The sequence below is a fragment of the Oryzias latipes genome, chromosome 4 (genome assembly GCF_002234675.1).
Source record: "Oryzias latipes chromosome 4, ASM223467v1".
Lineage (NCBI taxonomy): Eukaryota > Metazoa > Chordata > Actinopteri > Beloniformes > Adrianichthyidae > Oryzias > Oryzias latipes.
Genome location: NC_019862.2, coordinates 16147601 through 16162041, shown reverse-complemented (window position 1 = coordinate 16162041; position 14441 = coordinate 16147601). Strand labels below are relative to the sequence as shown.

At 37.0% G+C, this 14441-nt stretch overlaps 1 protein-coding gene across 1 annotated transcript; it reads left to right on the top strand.

Moving 5' to 3' along the window:
* The first annotated feature begins 208 nt into the window (after positions 1 to 208).
* On the top strand, positions 209 to 13183 carry efcab7 (EF-hand calcium binding domain 7). Its single transcript, XM_004068021.4, has 13 exons — positions 209 to 579; positions 2067 to 2278; positions 2494 to 2580; positions 3179 to 3377; positions 4766 to 4887; positions 7953 to 8091; positions 9895 to 10004; positions 10215 to 10378; positions 10573 to 10706; positions 10794 to 10942; positions 11025 to 11234; positions 12078 to 12185; positions 12863 to 13183. The coding sequence occupies exons 1-13, from the start codon at positions 450 to 452 to the stop codon at positions 12941 to 12943; spliced, it is 1845 nt and encodes a 614-aa protein (XP_004068069.1). The 5' UTR covers positions 209 to 449; the 3' UTR covers positions 12944 to 13183.
* Positions 13184 to 14441: the final 1258 nt, after the last annotated feature.

Genomic DNA, 14441 nt, shown 5'->3' with positions numbered 1-14441 from the left:
TTTGCAGATACAAAGGATCTAAAAAGAGAATGTCCTCTATCTTTAGGCTAAAGACACAAGGTCGTGCAACGCTACGGAGGTTATCCAGTATTTTAGTTTTGTATAGGACAATTATTTAGCCCTTTTAATTCTTGAAAATTAGGAATTTAGACAGTAAAAAGGAGAACATGGACTGCGCGGAACGTTTTTCTTTGTTTCTTCCGTGCCCTATTTCAGATGCACTGTCAGGGTTTTTTGTTTACATAGCAACGAGCGGTCGATGGTAGCAATGCGACAAGGGCACATGTTTCCTCTGATATGCAATGAAAGTAACGATTAAACGATAACGATTGAATTGACATAATTATGCTGTGTTGTTGTGCCGTTTCGCGCGTTTACTTGATTAGCTTTTGCCGCGTTTTATAAAAGGACAAGCTAACGGAAACTAGAGACAGTGAAACAAACAAAATATGTCTTTTCAAGAATCACGACGTTCCTCTGAAGATGAGGAGGCGTTCTATATGCAGTGTAGAGCTGCGTATCTGGCCGTGTTCCGATCTAGTTTGACAAATATTACTTCAAAGCAGCAGTTATGTCACGGTAAGATCATGACTTTTAAGCTTTTATGTGACTTATGCTAGCCACCGAGCACGTTACGCAAGAAGTACCAGTAAAGAAAGACATATTACATTGATTTAATTCCTTAATTCCTTCCACTCCCTTTCAAGCAATATTTATTAATATGTCTACTTATCCTAAGTTTGATTAGTTATTGTATGAATGTATAACTGATTATTGTATTGTTTTTGTGCTTTTTTTCTATTTGATTGCTTGAAATAAACCAGTTCAAATCAAATTCTTGTGCTGGTATTGTTAAATTATAAACACATATATATTTCACAGATCAAATATGATCCCTACAGAAATAAAAAACTAGGATAAAACCCCTAAATTTAACTTCCATTTTTATAAGCTCCCAGTGAATAAATTCTATCGTTTATACATTCATTTAAGCATTTATGGTATCAGCCATAACAATAGGAAAAAGTGAAATATGTTGCATGCTTGTTCCTGTAGGATGAGCACACCAAATCATTCAGATCTGCAGACAGTGTGTGGATTTGATCCTCCACTACCTCAGACAATAGGCTTGGAAACGTGCAAACAACCAATAAGAAACTGTTTTCCTAGCCTTAAATACTCCTAATTGAAGGCAAAAGTTGAAGAATTTTGGACTGATTCAAGATTGTAGAAAAGCCACAGCCATTGTCAAAATGTGGGAACCAGAGGGTGAAGTTCACACGGTGGACAAAAGAAGATAGGAAAAAAATCTCACCTGGTCTGGTAAATCAGTAGTTTTGCCTCATAACTATGGTTGATGGTTGAGTCAGAAGCAAGCAGAAACACTGCTCATGTAAATGTGGCTTGCCTTTGTTTATTAATGCATAAGTAACATTTTTCCTAATCAGATCTTTGATATAAATCTAGGATTTAACCATATCTGCTATACAATATACAATAAGCATCTGGCATGTTGTGGCTGACGTGTCATTTGTATGTATGTCTGAGGCAGATAAATCCCATCTCATGGATTTGAGGCTTAGTGGTTTTTTAACGCTTTTGAATTTCCAACTATCAGTTGAGCTAAAGTTCATTGTAACTTCCTCTGTATACATCTCTCAATATTAAAAAGAATTTAGTCCTTGACATCAAATGATAAAAGCACATTTTTCATCCTGAATTGTGGAGTCAATTTTGGTAATTTAGTTCACTATGCAGTCATTTAAAGAAACAGTCTAATGCTTGAAGTTAATGACAGTGTCAGGGCTGAGTTATGTAACTTCTAAATAGAGGTCTAGCACAATAGAAAAACATTGCTCTTTTGGCTTTTAAAGATTTAAAATGATCAATAACTCGTAAATTATTTTGGGTTTTTTTTAAACCCACCATTTGCTTTGGTGCAAAACTTAGATAAGCTCAAGTGTAAATCATTTAATGAGGGTTTATTTTATAGTTTCTCTTTTTTTTTTACAAAACTGAATATTGTTTTTTTTCTTCTTTCCTTTATGACTTTTTGTTTTCTTCAGTTCTTCAACAGGCAGGTAGAAATCCATCTCAAGCAACTCTGAGTAAATACTGGAGTCCTGGAACGTCTAAACTGAACTTTGATGACTTCTGTGAGATACTCAAATGTGAAAGACAAACCGAGGAGGCGGAGCTAATGAGAGCTTTCAAAACTATGGATGTGAATGGGGATGGCTACATCTTCCACAGTGCACTGGAAAAGGCTTTAACCACAGTGAGTGACGTAAAACATATGAAGTTTTCTTTTATCTTAATGCAGCAAACTAGAATAATATCTAAAGCAGATGGGACCTCATTTTATTCCATGTATGTGCATGAAAAAGTAAATTAATTAAGATGAACACTAAATCACTTACTTGAGACAATTTCTGTTTTTTGTATTTCGATTACAAGTGTTTTAAAACAGAAAACAAATGTTCTATCTTTCAGAAAGGTGAGAAAATGACAGCTGAGGAGGTGGACACTATTTTCTCGTTAGCTGACGTCAACAAAGATGGCAAACTGGACTATGCAGAGGTAAAAAAAAATCAGAAAAAATATTTCCATCACTTTGCTTTGTTTAATACATTCACTAGATTTAAACATGCAAGATGTCCAAACAGTGTGCGTCAAAAACTGCACTTTGGTTCTTTTTCTTTTGTTTAATGCTTGATAATGTGCACTGTTGTGTTGCAAAAAACAAATGCTACTAAATGCAGTTCCAAAATTGTTATTACGGCTTTTACAAAACATTTTGATTCATCATTTCACATAAAGAAACAATAGAAATTAAAGCCAGAAAGGCAGATGGTTGTAGTTTAGCTGATTGATTAGTGTCTTCTCTAAGAATCAGCAAATCACGTTTGACTTTAAGCTTGTTAAATCAAAGCTCAGCATACTTTGACAACCTGGTTGTCATCCAACCAAAAAAGAACAACAAAAAAGACATGTTACCTTGTTAACATGTCTTTGTAAGGAAAATAATTGTTAATAAACAAAGAAATAGATCCAAAAACATTCACTGTTTTGCAAAGGTATCTTGGTTTTGATTTTCAGACATAATATTAACATTTTACATTTCTTCTTGTTAGATTTAAATGCTGCAGCCATGTCCTGCTTTTGTCGTTTCTCTCAGTTCTGCAGATTGTTTGCATCAACTGTGCATCAGTGCCAAACGGTTGCTATGCAGAAACTTGAGACTGATGGGAAATTAAAGAGGCAAAACTTTGGCAGTCAATCATACAGCCTTCCTAAGGGCACTGCGTCTACACACCCAGCAGCAGTAGAAGTGGCAGCGGCTCACCATGCCGACTCTGATTCAACACTAAAGAAAGGTACTGCAGGCCTAATATTTGAAACCTTTGTAACCCGTATTGGGATTTAGTCAAAGTATAGAACAGGAGCAGAGGATTGGACCAATTTTACACACTCCCCCGTCACACCTTTATGATTAATTGTACAAGTCAAGAAAAAAAGTTGACCAATTGATATTTTCCCCCCACTTGTCTAACTGCTCATACATCATGACAGCAAACAATAAGGTCATCTTGTTTTGAGGGAGGTGGGAAAGTGTTTGGAATTGGGCAATCATGGCTGCCATTAAAACATTGACAAAAGCTTTGTCTTCACTGAAGAGGAAAAAAAGCCTTTTTCAAATTGTTTAAAGTGAGACCTTTTGGAAACATTAGCAGATACAAAGACGGAATAACATTTCAGAACTCTAAAGACTTTATAAATCTCCACCTTTCCACCCAGAACTACAGTTTTGAAGAAAAGCTTGACTGAACAAATGATGGCTGAGGAATAAGCCCTCAGTGGGAAGAAAGATGGGGTTGATTTATGTGGCCTGCCCCTCTTATTGATTTGGAGAGTTCCTCCTTTTCTCACTGGGGAGGTGATTAAAGAAGAGGCCCAGCTGACCAACGCTGTGAAAACAAATAAGGTGCAAGATAATGGTCTGGATTATCATATTAGTGGGCCTCTCCTCTGTATTGATTTGTGGCTTTAACAAGACGGAGACATCCGATGCTTCACAGTCGGAGCTATTTGACCTCCCGTTTCTTCTGTCATTTGTCTTTTTTTTAAAGGAAAGCATCTATTCGTCCTGCAGTGAAAATTAAATAAGTCATCCAATTCTTCCCAGATAATTCGACATTTTTCTAGTCTTAATAAATCTGTTTGTATGATCACTTGCAGCATCACATCAATAGTTTTTATCAGGACCACAGTTCAGCGCCTCTCTGCTTGCTTCCTCACAAGAGCTTGCATCATTCATAATTAAAGCAATGACAGTGAGGCTATTTATTTCAAAAGCCCCTGCAAGATGTGTGTAAATTTGTCCAATTACTCAGCATCTTGATATGCTAAGCCTAGAAACAGTCAGACCTCTCACCAGTAAATTCCTATTTTCTGGCTTTAAATAATGTCAAAAGGAGAACGATGTGGGAGATAATGGATCTAAAACTGTGTCCTGTCTGATTATTGCTGCTCTAATGAATGACATGGGACTCAGACTAAAGAGCATGCTTTCTTAGAACCTTATCCCAAAACATTCTCACCTCGTTTAGTGATAGTCTTTTGAGAAGATCAAATTATTTATCGGGTGATGTCATTCGATTCATCAATTCTCTGAAAAGTGTGTGACTATTTATCATAAATCTGTCAATTTTAAAAACTGGTTTGTGACTAATTCCTGTCTTATTTGCGCGTCTCTGTGTCGCAGACAGCAAGCCATCGTCCCGCCTTTCCTCTGCTCGCAGCCGACGCTCATCCCTCTCAAACTCCGTTACCATGAGATCCAGCAGCACCAAGGCCAGCCAAGTCTTAGAACCTGCTGGTCTGCAGGTAACTTCCCTCCACTTAGCGACACATATTATGTTCATTATTAATTACTTTTCTTTAAATGTCTTATACTATAAAATGTTCAGCATCTTTCTTTTTAGAACCATAGAAAATAGACAAAACCACCAAATCTTTAAATTTGTGCATTTTCAACCGAAGCATATTTAGGTTTTTTGATTTATTGCATAACCAGAGAAAGGAACTGAACTGATAATTGATTTAATGTCACTTTTTTGGTGAGTTTTAAAAAGTTTTTTCTGCAGCCTCAAAATACTCTCTACCAAAACAACTTTTCATAGGCCATTTTATATCTGAGCGATTTTTAAAACTTGAAGTAGACTATGCCAGTATAGAATAAAGAAATATAAAGGAGACATGAATGAAAAGGAGAAAATTCTGCATTTAAAAGTTACTTTTTAATGTAAAAATGTGTAACTTATGAGTAGTTGTTCAATTTTGTTTTGTTTTTACCACTAATTCTATGAAAAGTGTTTTTGTAACAATATAATAGTTGTAAATCAAATCAAGGATTCAGTACTTTGGCAGTGAAAACATCCCTAAAAACACAATAGATAATACATTTTAAAATGTCTTCAGTTGAACTTTCTCACCACATCAGATATTTCAGAGTCTGGGAGAAGCATGGCCTGCGTAAATAAGCACAACCGTGGCAGTGGTGCTAATCATACTGGGCGTTATTTGTGTCTTCCTGACAATCCTTCTTTATTTTTGTTACTCTGATACTTGAGGAGTGAAGGCAGAAGCAAATTGAAGAGCAAGGATGATGAGTTTGAAGTCATTTTATTCTGTTCAGTTGTCATGAGAAACATGAGTGGTACTGAATTTCTCCAGTGTGGCTGTTGGAACACATTCTGGACACGGAAAGTTTAGATCATGAAAGCACAGAGAAAGAGCAACATGAGTGAATTGATCGTTTTTGCTTTCATGCCTCGTGGTGTGATCTTTGGCACGCTACAGCGAAGAAGCAACCCGGTACCCTGAATAATGACTTGCTGGCTATGAGTTTAGGGAATTTTCCATCAGAAGGTTTCATGTGTTTCCTGCCAAATCTGGTTGGCGACCAGTTAGAGTGAAAATCAGGAGATTTCAAGCACCATTCTCTATTTTGAGTTCATTTTACTTAAATAAAACCCAACATTTTCATCAATTATCGTGTTACAGATTTCAGAAAACCTGTACACTCTTGAATACAGTTTTAAAAAAAAGGGTCAGAGGGAACAAAAGAACCATCCATTACATGTTTTGATTTACAACTGTTTTAAGGAGGAAAACACATTGTTTTATACAAGCTACACCAAGTTTTTTTGTATTTAATTTAGTGTTTAAACCACTGTATTCAGCTGAAATCCAGCGTGGCTTCAACAGAGATCAGGTCTGGCAAACAGGTCACTGAAAAAAAAACAAACAAACATGTTTTAGGTGCAGAAACAGTGCTTCTCAAGCTGGAAATGTGTGGATGATGGGGCTTTGTGAACATTCGCCTCAGTACGGATCACTTCTTAGCTACATGCGCTGCCACGTGTAACCCCAGGTGGAAACTCGCACACCGTATCGATTCTTTGCTCTTTGTTTTCAACCCTGTCTGGCTTAGCCTCAGATGGTTTGCTTTACAACAAAGGAAAAAAAAGGGTAAATAAGTTTAAAACACACACACACGTCGCTTTACCCCCCCCCCCCCCCCCCTTAGATCCACATGCTGTGTTAAGATTGGAAAGGACCAAGCATTACAGTGGTAAAAGATTGAGTGTCCAGAGATGACCTCAGAGGGACTTTCTGCTCTCTGTAATAACTCCTGCATTGCCACAGGCTAATAGCTGGGACATTATAGGGGAAGATTAGATGTGTTGCAGAAATTGTGTGTATGTGTCCTTACCTCAGAGATGCGAACCCTCTGTGATAAACTGCAATCTGCATATGAGTAATACCTGCTTGGATAGTTCACATCTACAGATAAGCGCAGTAAGACAAAGGCGAGGTGTGGCGGGCTGCATATGCTGGTGTGGCCTCCTCAGTGTCCTGTGCCCCTCTTAGAAACAGTAAATCAGTTTGGTGGCCACAGCAGGTGACAGCAAGTGTATTAGTCTGCAGGCTGACCCTCTCTCTATGGAGGCATTCATTCTGATGTCCTTAAGCAATGGATAGGTGCGCCTGGCATTTTCTCTAATTTAATATTGTCTGGACAAACCACTGAAGTGTTATGGTTTGATCTGTTACGCCTACCACAGCTGACGATAAATATATTGAGAAAATGGCTTTATTTTAAAGGAGCAGCATGCTCAGACTTTATGGTACTTTCTTTGTTTAACTTGGTGATTTATTTGTCCACTAAAAAGACGGATAGCCTATTTCAGGCTTGCTTGGCCCTTGGTGTCCTCTTACTTTGTGTCCACACAACTGTGTTTTCATTTAATGTGTCTCCAATGAGGGGACGGGATATTTCCTGGTGTTGACGCTCCTGCTCTATTTTCAAATTATTACCCTCCTTTTAGTTGTGGAACAACAGGATTTCAAAATGAGAGAAATACTGGTGTTCATAAATTTTTGCCAAAGTATCCCCGTGACAGTTTTTAATGACTGCTCGATCGGGATGAGGAAGACTGTATTTAGCAACGGTGTAAGAGAGTCTCAGCCTGCAGCGGGAACACCGTGTGCCACTCCCGCCCTCCGCTGGATCAGCTTGAGCATTGCTTCTCCAGCTGCTTCTGAGCTGATGCTCCCTGTTTCAGTAGAAATTAAACTTTGGAATAGTAATTAAAACTATTTGCTGTTTCTGTTAATCAAGTGAACCCGTCTTGTTTTTTTTTTTATTAATAAATCCCAAAATATGCTTCCTCTGTCACAAAAACGTATCCCTCTTTAAATACAAGCTAAAAATCAGTTTTGGTTTCTGTGAAGTGGATAAATGGCTAAAAGAAAAAGAAGATTATTGTCTTTTGCTCACAGATCCTTTCTGTATCTGGGTCTAAGACTTGCTGTTTGTTTTCTTTGCTCTGACATTTTTTGATTTTTAACCAGTGATAAACAGGAATATTTTTGAACCGTTTCAGGACTGGCACCACAGCTTCCGGAAGGGATGCTTCTTTGTCGAGGAGGATGGGAGTATCAGCTCTCTGCAGTACCAGCTCCACGTCCCCCAGACGACCCGTGTCTACATCACCATCCGTCCACTCAACATCCACGGACCTGGTTGGTTTTATAAATAAAAGCTTCACCTTTGTGTTGCTCTTTTGCTGCACTTGTCTATTGGCGTGGTTTTTGATACAATCTCCAAACGTTGTTTTAAAGCTTGTATCGCTCAGCAGTTTCAGGCACCTTAAAACTTTATCTATTCCAAATCTATTGGGAAAATGATCCGACCATGGCCCTGAAGAAAAAGCCCCGTGATTACTGAAAAGAAAAATAACTGAGAAAATCACTTGATGGCTTGGTTGACAGCCATTCAGAGCCGGCAGAAACAATTGAATCTGTTAGTTCAAAAGGGGCCCTTGTCTACAATTTTTCCAAATAGAGATATAATATGTTCTTTAAGGGAAAAGCTATCTGATTAGGTGCAAAACAGTCCCAAGTCTGTTGTAATGTATTGACTATGCTTGACATTTAAAATGCATTAATGCTAAATTCCAAGACTTGGGCCTCTCTTGCATGGGTTTTGCTTTATCCCATAGATGGCAGCACTAGTTATCCAATATGGCAGCGCCCCTGTTTAATTCAAGAAGGGCCCAAGTCCCGAGACTTTAGTTGGCTAGTCCTGAAATTATCAAAGTGAGGTGCTTCATATTATAGCATTTGTTAGCTATGAACTGGTGCTAAATCTGGGTAAAGTATTAATCATTTGGTGCAGTCTCCCTTAAAGCTATGCAATTAAAATCATTTCCTGGAAAAACAAACCTCTTGGACTTGGGCCCCTTTTGAACTGACCGATTCAATTGATGGAGCTACAGAAACAAGTGGCAGAGCTAGTGGGAGAAGCGAGGAGGCTACGGGCTGAACGAATAAAGACAAGAAGACCAATACTCGAGAAACAAGAGGACGACTTGGAGCAACACTCCAGAATCAATAACCTGGTAATCAGGCCAAGGTTATAGTAGTCAGAAATATTGAAGACCTGGAGAATTTCATGTCATGTCATGGTAGTTTGAGCAAAAGATAAGCACTAATAGATAAGTAATAAAAAACATTTCATAGAGTAAATTAAATAAGTTCAAGTAAATAACTAAGGCAAAAGAGATCTTCACCCTCTCCAAACGTCAACCGTGATCGTGACTTGAACCATAGTTCCAAACTGAAAAATATGACCTCAAAGTGTTCAGTTATTTATAACAATAGGATGTAATATGTAAATGGTAAATGGTGTATATATTATATAGCGCTTTTCTACCTACTGTACGGTAATAATGATTCTTGAAATGATTTTAAATCTTATTATGATAATCAAAAAGCACTTCATCTTTGTAACTTGATATTCCTTTAATACTTGGAATGAGTTCACTAAATAATCTGGACTGGGACTGGTAAAGTACAAATAACTCTAAATGGAAATTATGAACCGGAGAATGGGAAGTTTATTTAAAAAAAGTGTAATTTACTTTATGTAAAAATGCAAATGTGGCTCTGTATCATTAAGCATAACTATAATGGCATAATTACACACTGTATATGGAAATATATGTATGTATATGTGTACATTTATGTATGTGTATATACGTATACTTTTTTTTGATTGATTGTCTTCTTTAGTTTTTTCTGTCTCAATTGTTTCAAATCATCAAGTTCTAAAACATTAAATTTCAAAAACAGAACTCAGTCACACTGAAAAATGAACGAGGATTGCATTAACTTTTAATTCATTTTATCTGCCAGAGTTCTACTGTGTATTTGTTTTCCCCCTTTCTTTTGTAATGTAAAATATTATGTGTCAGTTGGGTAAATTTAGTGCCAGTATGTCCATTATTGTCATGTATTATTTAATCGCTTCTGCTCTTTTTTTAGAAAAGCCTTCGTCATGCATGACAGTAGACACAGCGCTTTTCATCATGTCAGCTGGTGAAACCAGAGAGGAGGCTACTTTAGTGTGCTTTACTGAATCAAAAGACAAGGAAGTACGTTTGTGGGAACTAAATTGGGATTTGTGAGATGTGATTTTAGATGTGAAATGTTTCATTTTAGCCCCTGTTTAGTTAAAAAAATATCTATTCCAGGATGTCCTAGTTCTAAAGGATTAATCGGTTTCTTGACTATGAGGACAAATGACATCTCTAAATAAATCAAAGGATATATTTAATTTAAAAATATCTCATTTTTTTCTTTAGAAATATGTTTGGATGGGAGAGTTAAACGCTGGGACGTACTACCTGCTTCCATTCACCAGTGGCTGCAGGTTAAAGAAACACAACAAAAAGAACTTTCCGGGTAAATCTGTGGAACTGGTCTACAAGACTGACACCGGGGAGTTGGACTTCACCCGCGAGCTAAGGTCAGGCCCGTTGACTCCATCACCAGATTAAAGATGACAAGTTATTTTATCCAGTGTCATCAAATGTGTATTCTAGTCTCAATGGAGGTTTCAATATGAAAATCGTGGAATTTAATTTAATTTTTTAAAAATATTTGGGATTTCGAGGAATTTCTCAGATTGACTTTTCTTGTGATGCTGAATTTGTGCCACAGGGAAGTGCTGTCTGACATCTTTGACACGATAGACCTGGATGGAAATGGCCTGCTGAGCCTGGAGGAATACAATTTCTTTGAGCTGAGGACCAGTGGAGAGCAGTGTGATAAAGAGGCATGGGCTGTCTGCAAAGGTGATTTTGGCATGACTGCTCTTTTCTTAAACTAAATATTATTAAGTAGGATGTTATATTTCTTATGTTTGTATTCTATATCTGCAGAAAACTTTGATATGAGAAAGAATCAGCTGACCCGACAGGGTTTCATGGAGCTGAACTTGATGGAGGCCACAGAGAAAGATGGAGACTCTGCTGACTTGTGGGTAACCCTGGAGGCCATGGGCTACAACCATATGCTGGAGCTTACAGAGGTGAGCTACACACCTAATATCAATCAAAAAAATAGAATTTTCTATACTTAAATGCATAATCTGTCACCTTTTCTGTCATTAGGCGTGTCCATTTCAAATAGACGTGTACTGTGAAAGCTCTCAGCCGTCCATTCAATCCCTTAGTCTGGAATCAGGACCCAAGCTGCTGAACCAGGCTGTCCAGAAATCCATCACTGCAAAGAGTGGAGCCAAAGCACTAAGAGGGCATGACAATGTCTTCATCTTTACTTACAGAGGGGAGCACAGAATCTCCTCTGTCATTGCCAATAAGGTAGACAACCAACGTTTTAAAAAGTTATCACAGATTCAAAGAAGACCGAGTGGATAATCCTGATTTCTTTAATTTTTTATCTCAATGAGTACTAAAAGGGGCCATAATTGGTTCTGAATGAAAATTATTTTCATAAATTGCAGCAGAGTTTAAATGTTTTTTTTTTGCATTAGTTTGGTGTTTGTGTGTATGGTATATCTAGACTCTAAGTCTCTGTATTGTTGGATACTTTAGTGTGTGGTGGTCAACTATTCATTCCAGACTCATTAATATGCAGCAGGGGCATTTCCTCTCATGGAAACAGAAGTTACTCTGTGGGAAAAGCCTAATTATGCTAAAGCACTGCTGAAAAAAAAATCTCCTAAAGTTTAAAGTGTTCAGAAGTTGATTTAAAACATTTACAATTTTGTTTATAAAAACTGTTATTCATTTTACTCTTTTCTTAGCAAAACGTTCTATGGAGCCCTGGTCATGACATCCAAAAAATAATCAATTGTTCCCTCGTGTTAATAATTTGTGGCCACAAATTAGCATTTTGTTTGCTTAAATAAGTATTTTGTTGCCACAAATTAACAGTAGATATTGAAGATAGTAAAATACTAGTTTGTGCACACAGAATACTAATTTGTGGCCACAAAATGCTCATTTTTACCTACAAAATGCTAATTTGTGCCCACAAAATACTAGTTTGTATGCAGAAAATGCTAATTTGTGTGCATAAAATAGTATTTTTATGGCTACAAATAATTAATTTTAGGGAACGATTTTTTTTTTTTTAATGTAATGTACAGGGGGCTTTAAAATTCTGCACTTTTACTTCATCATTTTTTTGAATCTTTGCAGACAAATCAGAAAGTGACTGTTCATGTAAACAACGAGCAGAGCAGGAACTGCTGCAGCAGCAGGGGCATGACGGTGTTTGCAGTAGAGATTCCAGCCAGGACTAAGATGGTAAAAACCTTTTATTTTGTAAAAATATTCAAAACAGTTATTTGCTTCTCTGTTTTTTTATGAAAGTAAATGTCAACGGGGAAAACAATCAATATACTGCAAGTACATGAGCATGTTTGGAGTTTAAATTCAGGAAAAGACAGCAAATTAGGAACTGCATGTGTGAAGGTAAAAGACAATATGATTGTCATGTTTGTAAATCAGTTTGATCCAAACCAAGGACTCCAGAGTAAAGAGAAACAGAAAAGCATAAATGTTACTTTACCTTTAACTATGCTCATCTGGAAGATTTCCTTCTTATTTCTCATCTATAATTTCACTTCATGTGTTTGAGGAGTATAATCAGAGATATTTTAATTTAAGGAAAAGAACAAAAACTTTTGAAGGATAGCATTTTGTTACATTAAATTTCTAAAGTACCTCCATAAGAGGTTAAGATGTTTGCATCATATAATAAAACACACAAACGGCTGAACTTCCCAGAATTACTTACATATTTTCTAGTACTACTTAATGAGAGAGGTTAATGAACGCCGGGAGCTAAACTTGACATCATTTCATATACAAACACACACCCAGGTGAATTGACAGAATTACCACACAAAAAAAGACATTCTCATCATATGAATATTTGGTGTTTGAGGAATTGAATGCTGATTTTTATGTTCTTCCTTCAGGTTTGCCAACATGTTATGCCCATTAATGACAAGCAGGATTGGATCTACAACTGCTTGGAAACCATTTTGCCCAGCATATGAAAGACCTCCAGATTGACTCCAGAAGAGATCAAATCTTCCTTAAAAGCATTTTACAGTAAAAAACAAACAAACAACAGAATGGAGTGGATGCAGTACCCATAAAAAATATGAATTCACCTTTTCCTTTTGGCTTTTCCCTTCCGGGATCACCATGGTGAATCAGCGTCGTCCATCTAAAACTGTCTTCAGCATCTTCTATTCAAACCTTCATATCAATAAAAGTAAATATTAGGACATTTACCCATTATTGTAATGCTTCTTTTGTTAATCAATTTACTTATTTTTATTTTATTTTTTTGTAAATGTCTGATAATATTGAGGTCCTCTGTACAGTATTTTTATAACCAATCACACAAAAGAGAAGGCAAGACAAGACCATTTTATGCACCGTATATATACGTTCCTATTGCTTTAGGCAAATGGCGAATACTTCTATAGCGCTTTCTACCTTCCTCAAAGGCCCAAAGCACTTTACAGTCGCAAACCCATCCACACACGCGTCCAAACACTGGCAACTTCCACCAAGGTGGTTTTCAGTGTCTTGCCCAAGGACACTTCTACATGTGACAGGGGCGGGAATCGAACCTGCAATGTTCCGATCGTGGGGTCGACCGCCCTACTGCTGCACCACTATGGAAGCGATTCTGTAGCATAATTCAAAATAAAAGTCAAAACAAGAAATGCCTTTTCATTTTCAAAATTTTTGTACTCAAAATTAAAATGAAAAAGCAATCCACTAAAATTCTTTTTCAATTTCTTCCTCAACACCGCTTATTCTGTCACTTAATTAAAATGATAAAGAAAATGGTTTTGACTTTTATTTTGAATTATGCCACAGAATCTCTTCCGTACACCACGGCCGCCCATAGACAAATGCAAAAACAAGAAAAGTAAATCAACATTCTATAAATGAAACAACGTTTAAATGGATGGAACAATATAGAAGCAATAGGTGAAGGTCTGAGCTCCATCTGTGCTGCAGAGCAGCTGAAAGCAGCTGCAGCCTGTTTGATTTTTTTTTTTTTTACCACCAATAGATCTGAAAGGTAATTGTGTCCACCATTTAGAAATTAGTAGCAGTACTTTAAAATCAGTTCTATATTTAACTGGTAACCTGTGTGACAATAGGGAGTGCCTTCAAGATAAAATCCAACCAAACTACAGTATTTGACTGTACCTGATAATCCCACCCACTTTTCTAGTTTGTCAAGGTTTTCAGAGAGTTTTAAAAGCTGCACTCAGAAGAGACACTGACACAAATGCAGTTTTAGTTGATGTCAATGGAGGTATAGACTGTTCCAAAGTCATTGCTAATGCAAACAAGTTCTCAGATTAAAATCAGGACTCCAGTAACCAATCCCTGCAGCCTCATGCTTCCTGAACTTTCATAATTTAGAAATAATGAATCCTGAATTGAGCCAACGTGGTACTACCAGCAGATAGATTCTTTTCAAACACAAGGCTTTTATTTATTTAAGGTCAGGTTACCAAGGTTGCT

Coding starts and splice junctions, on each gene's coding strand:
- efcab7 (XM_004068021.4), top strand. CDS start 450: ATGTCTTTTCAAGAATCACGACGTTCCTCTGAAGATGAGGAGGCGTTC. Junction 4,888..7,952: donor TAGAACCTGCTGGTCTGCAG/GTAACTTCCCTC, acceptor GAACCGTTTCAG/GACTGGCACCACAGCTTCCG. Junction 10,943..11,024: donor ATATGCTGGAGCTTACAGAG/GTGAGCTACACA, acceptor TTCTGTCATTAG/GCGTGTCCATTTCAAATAGA.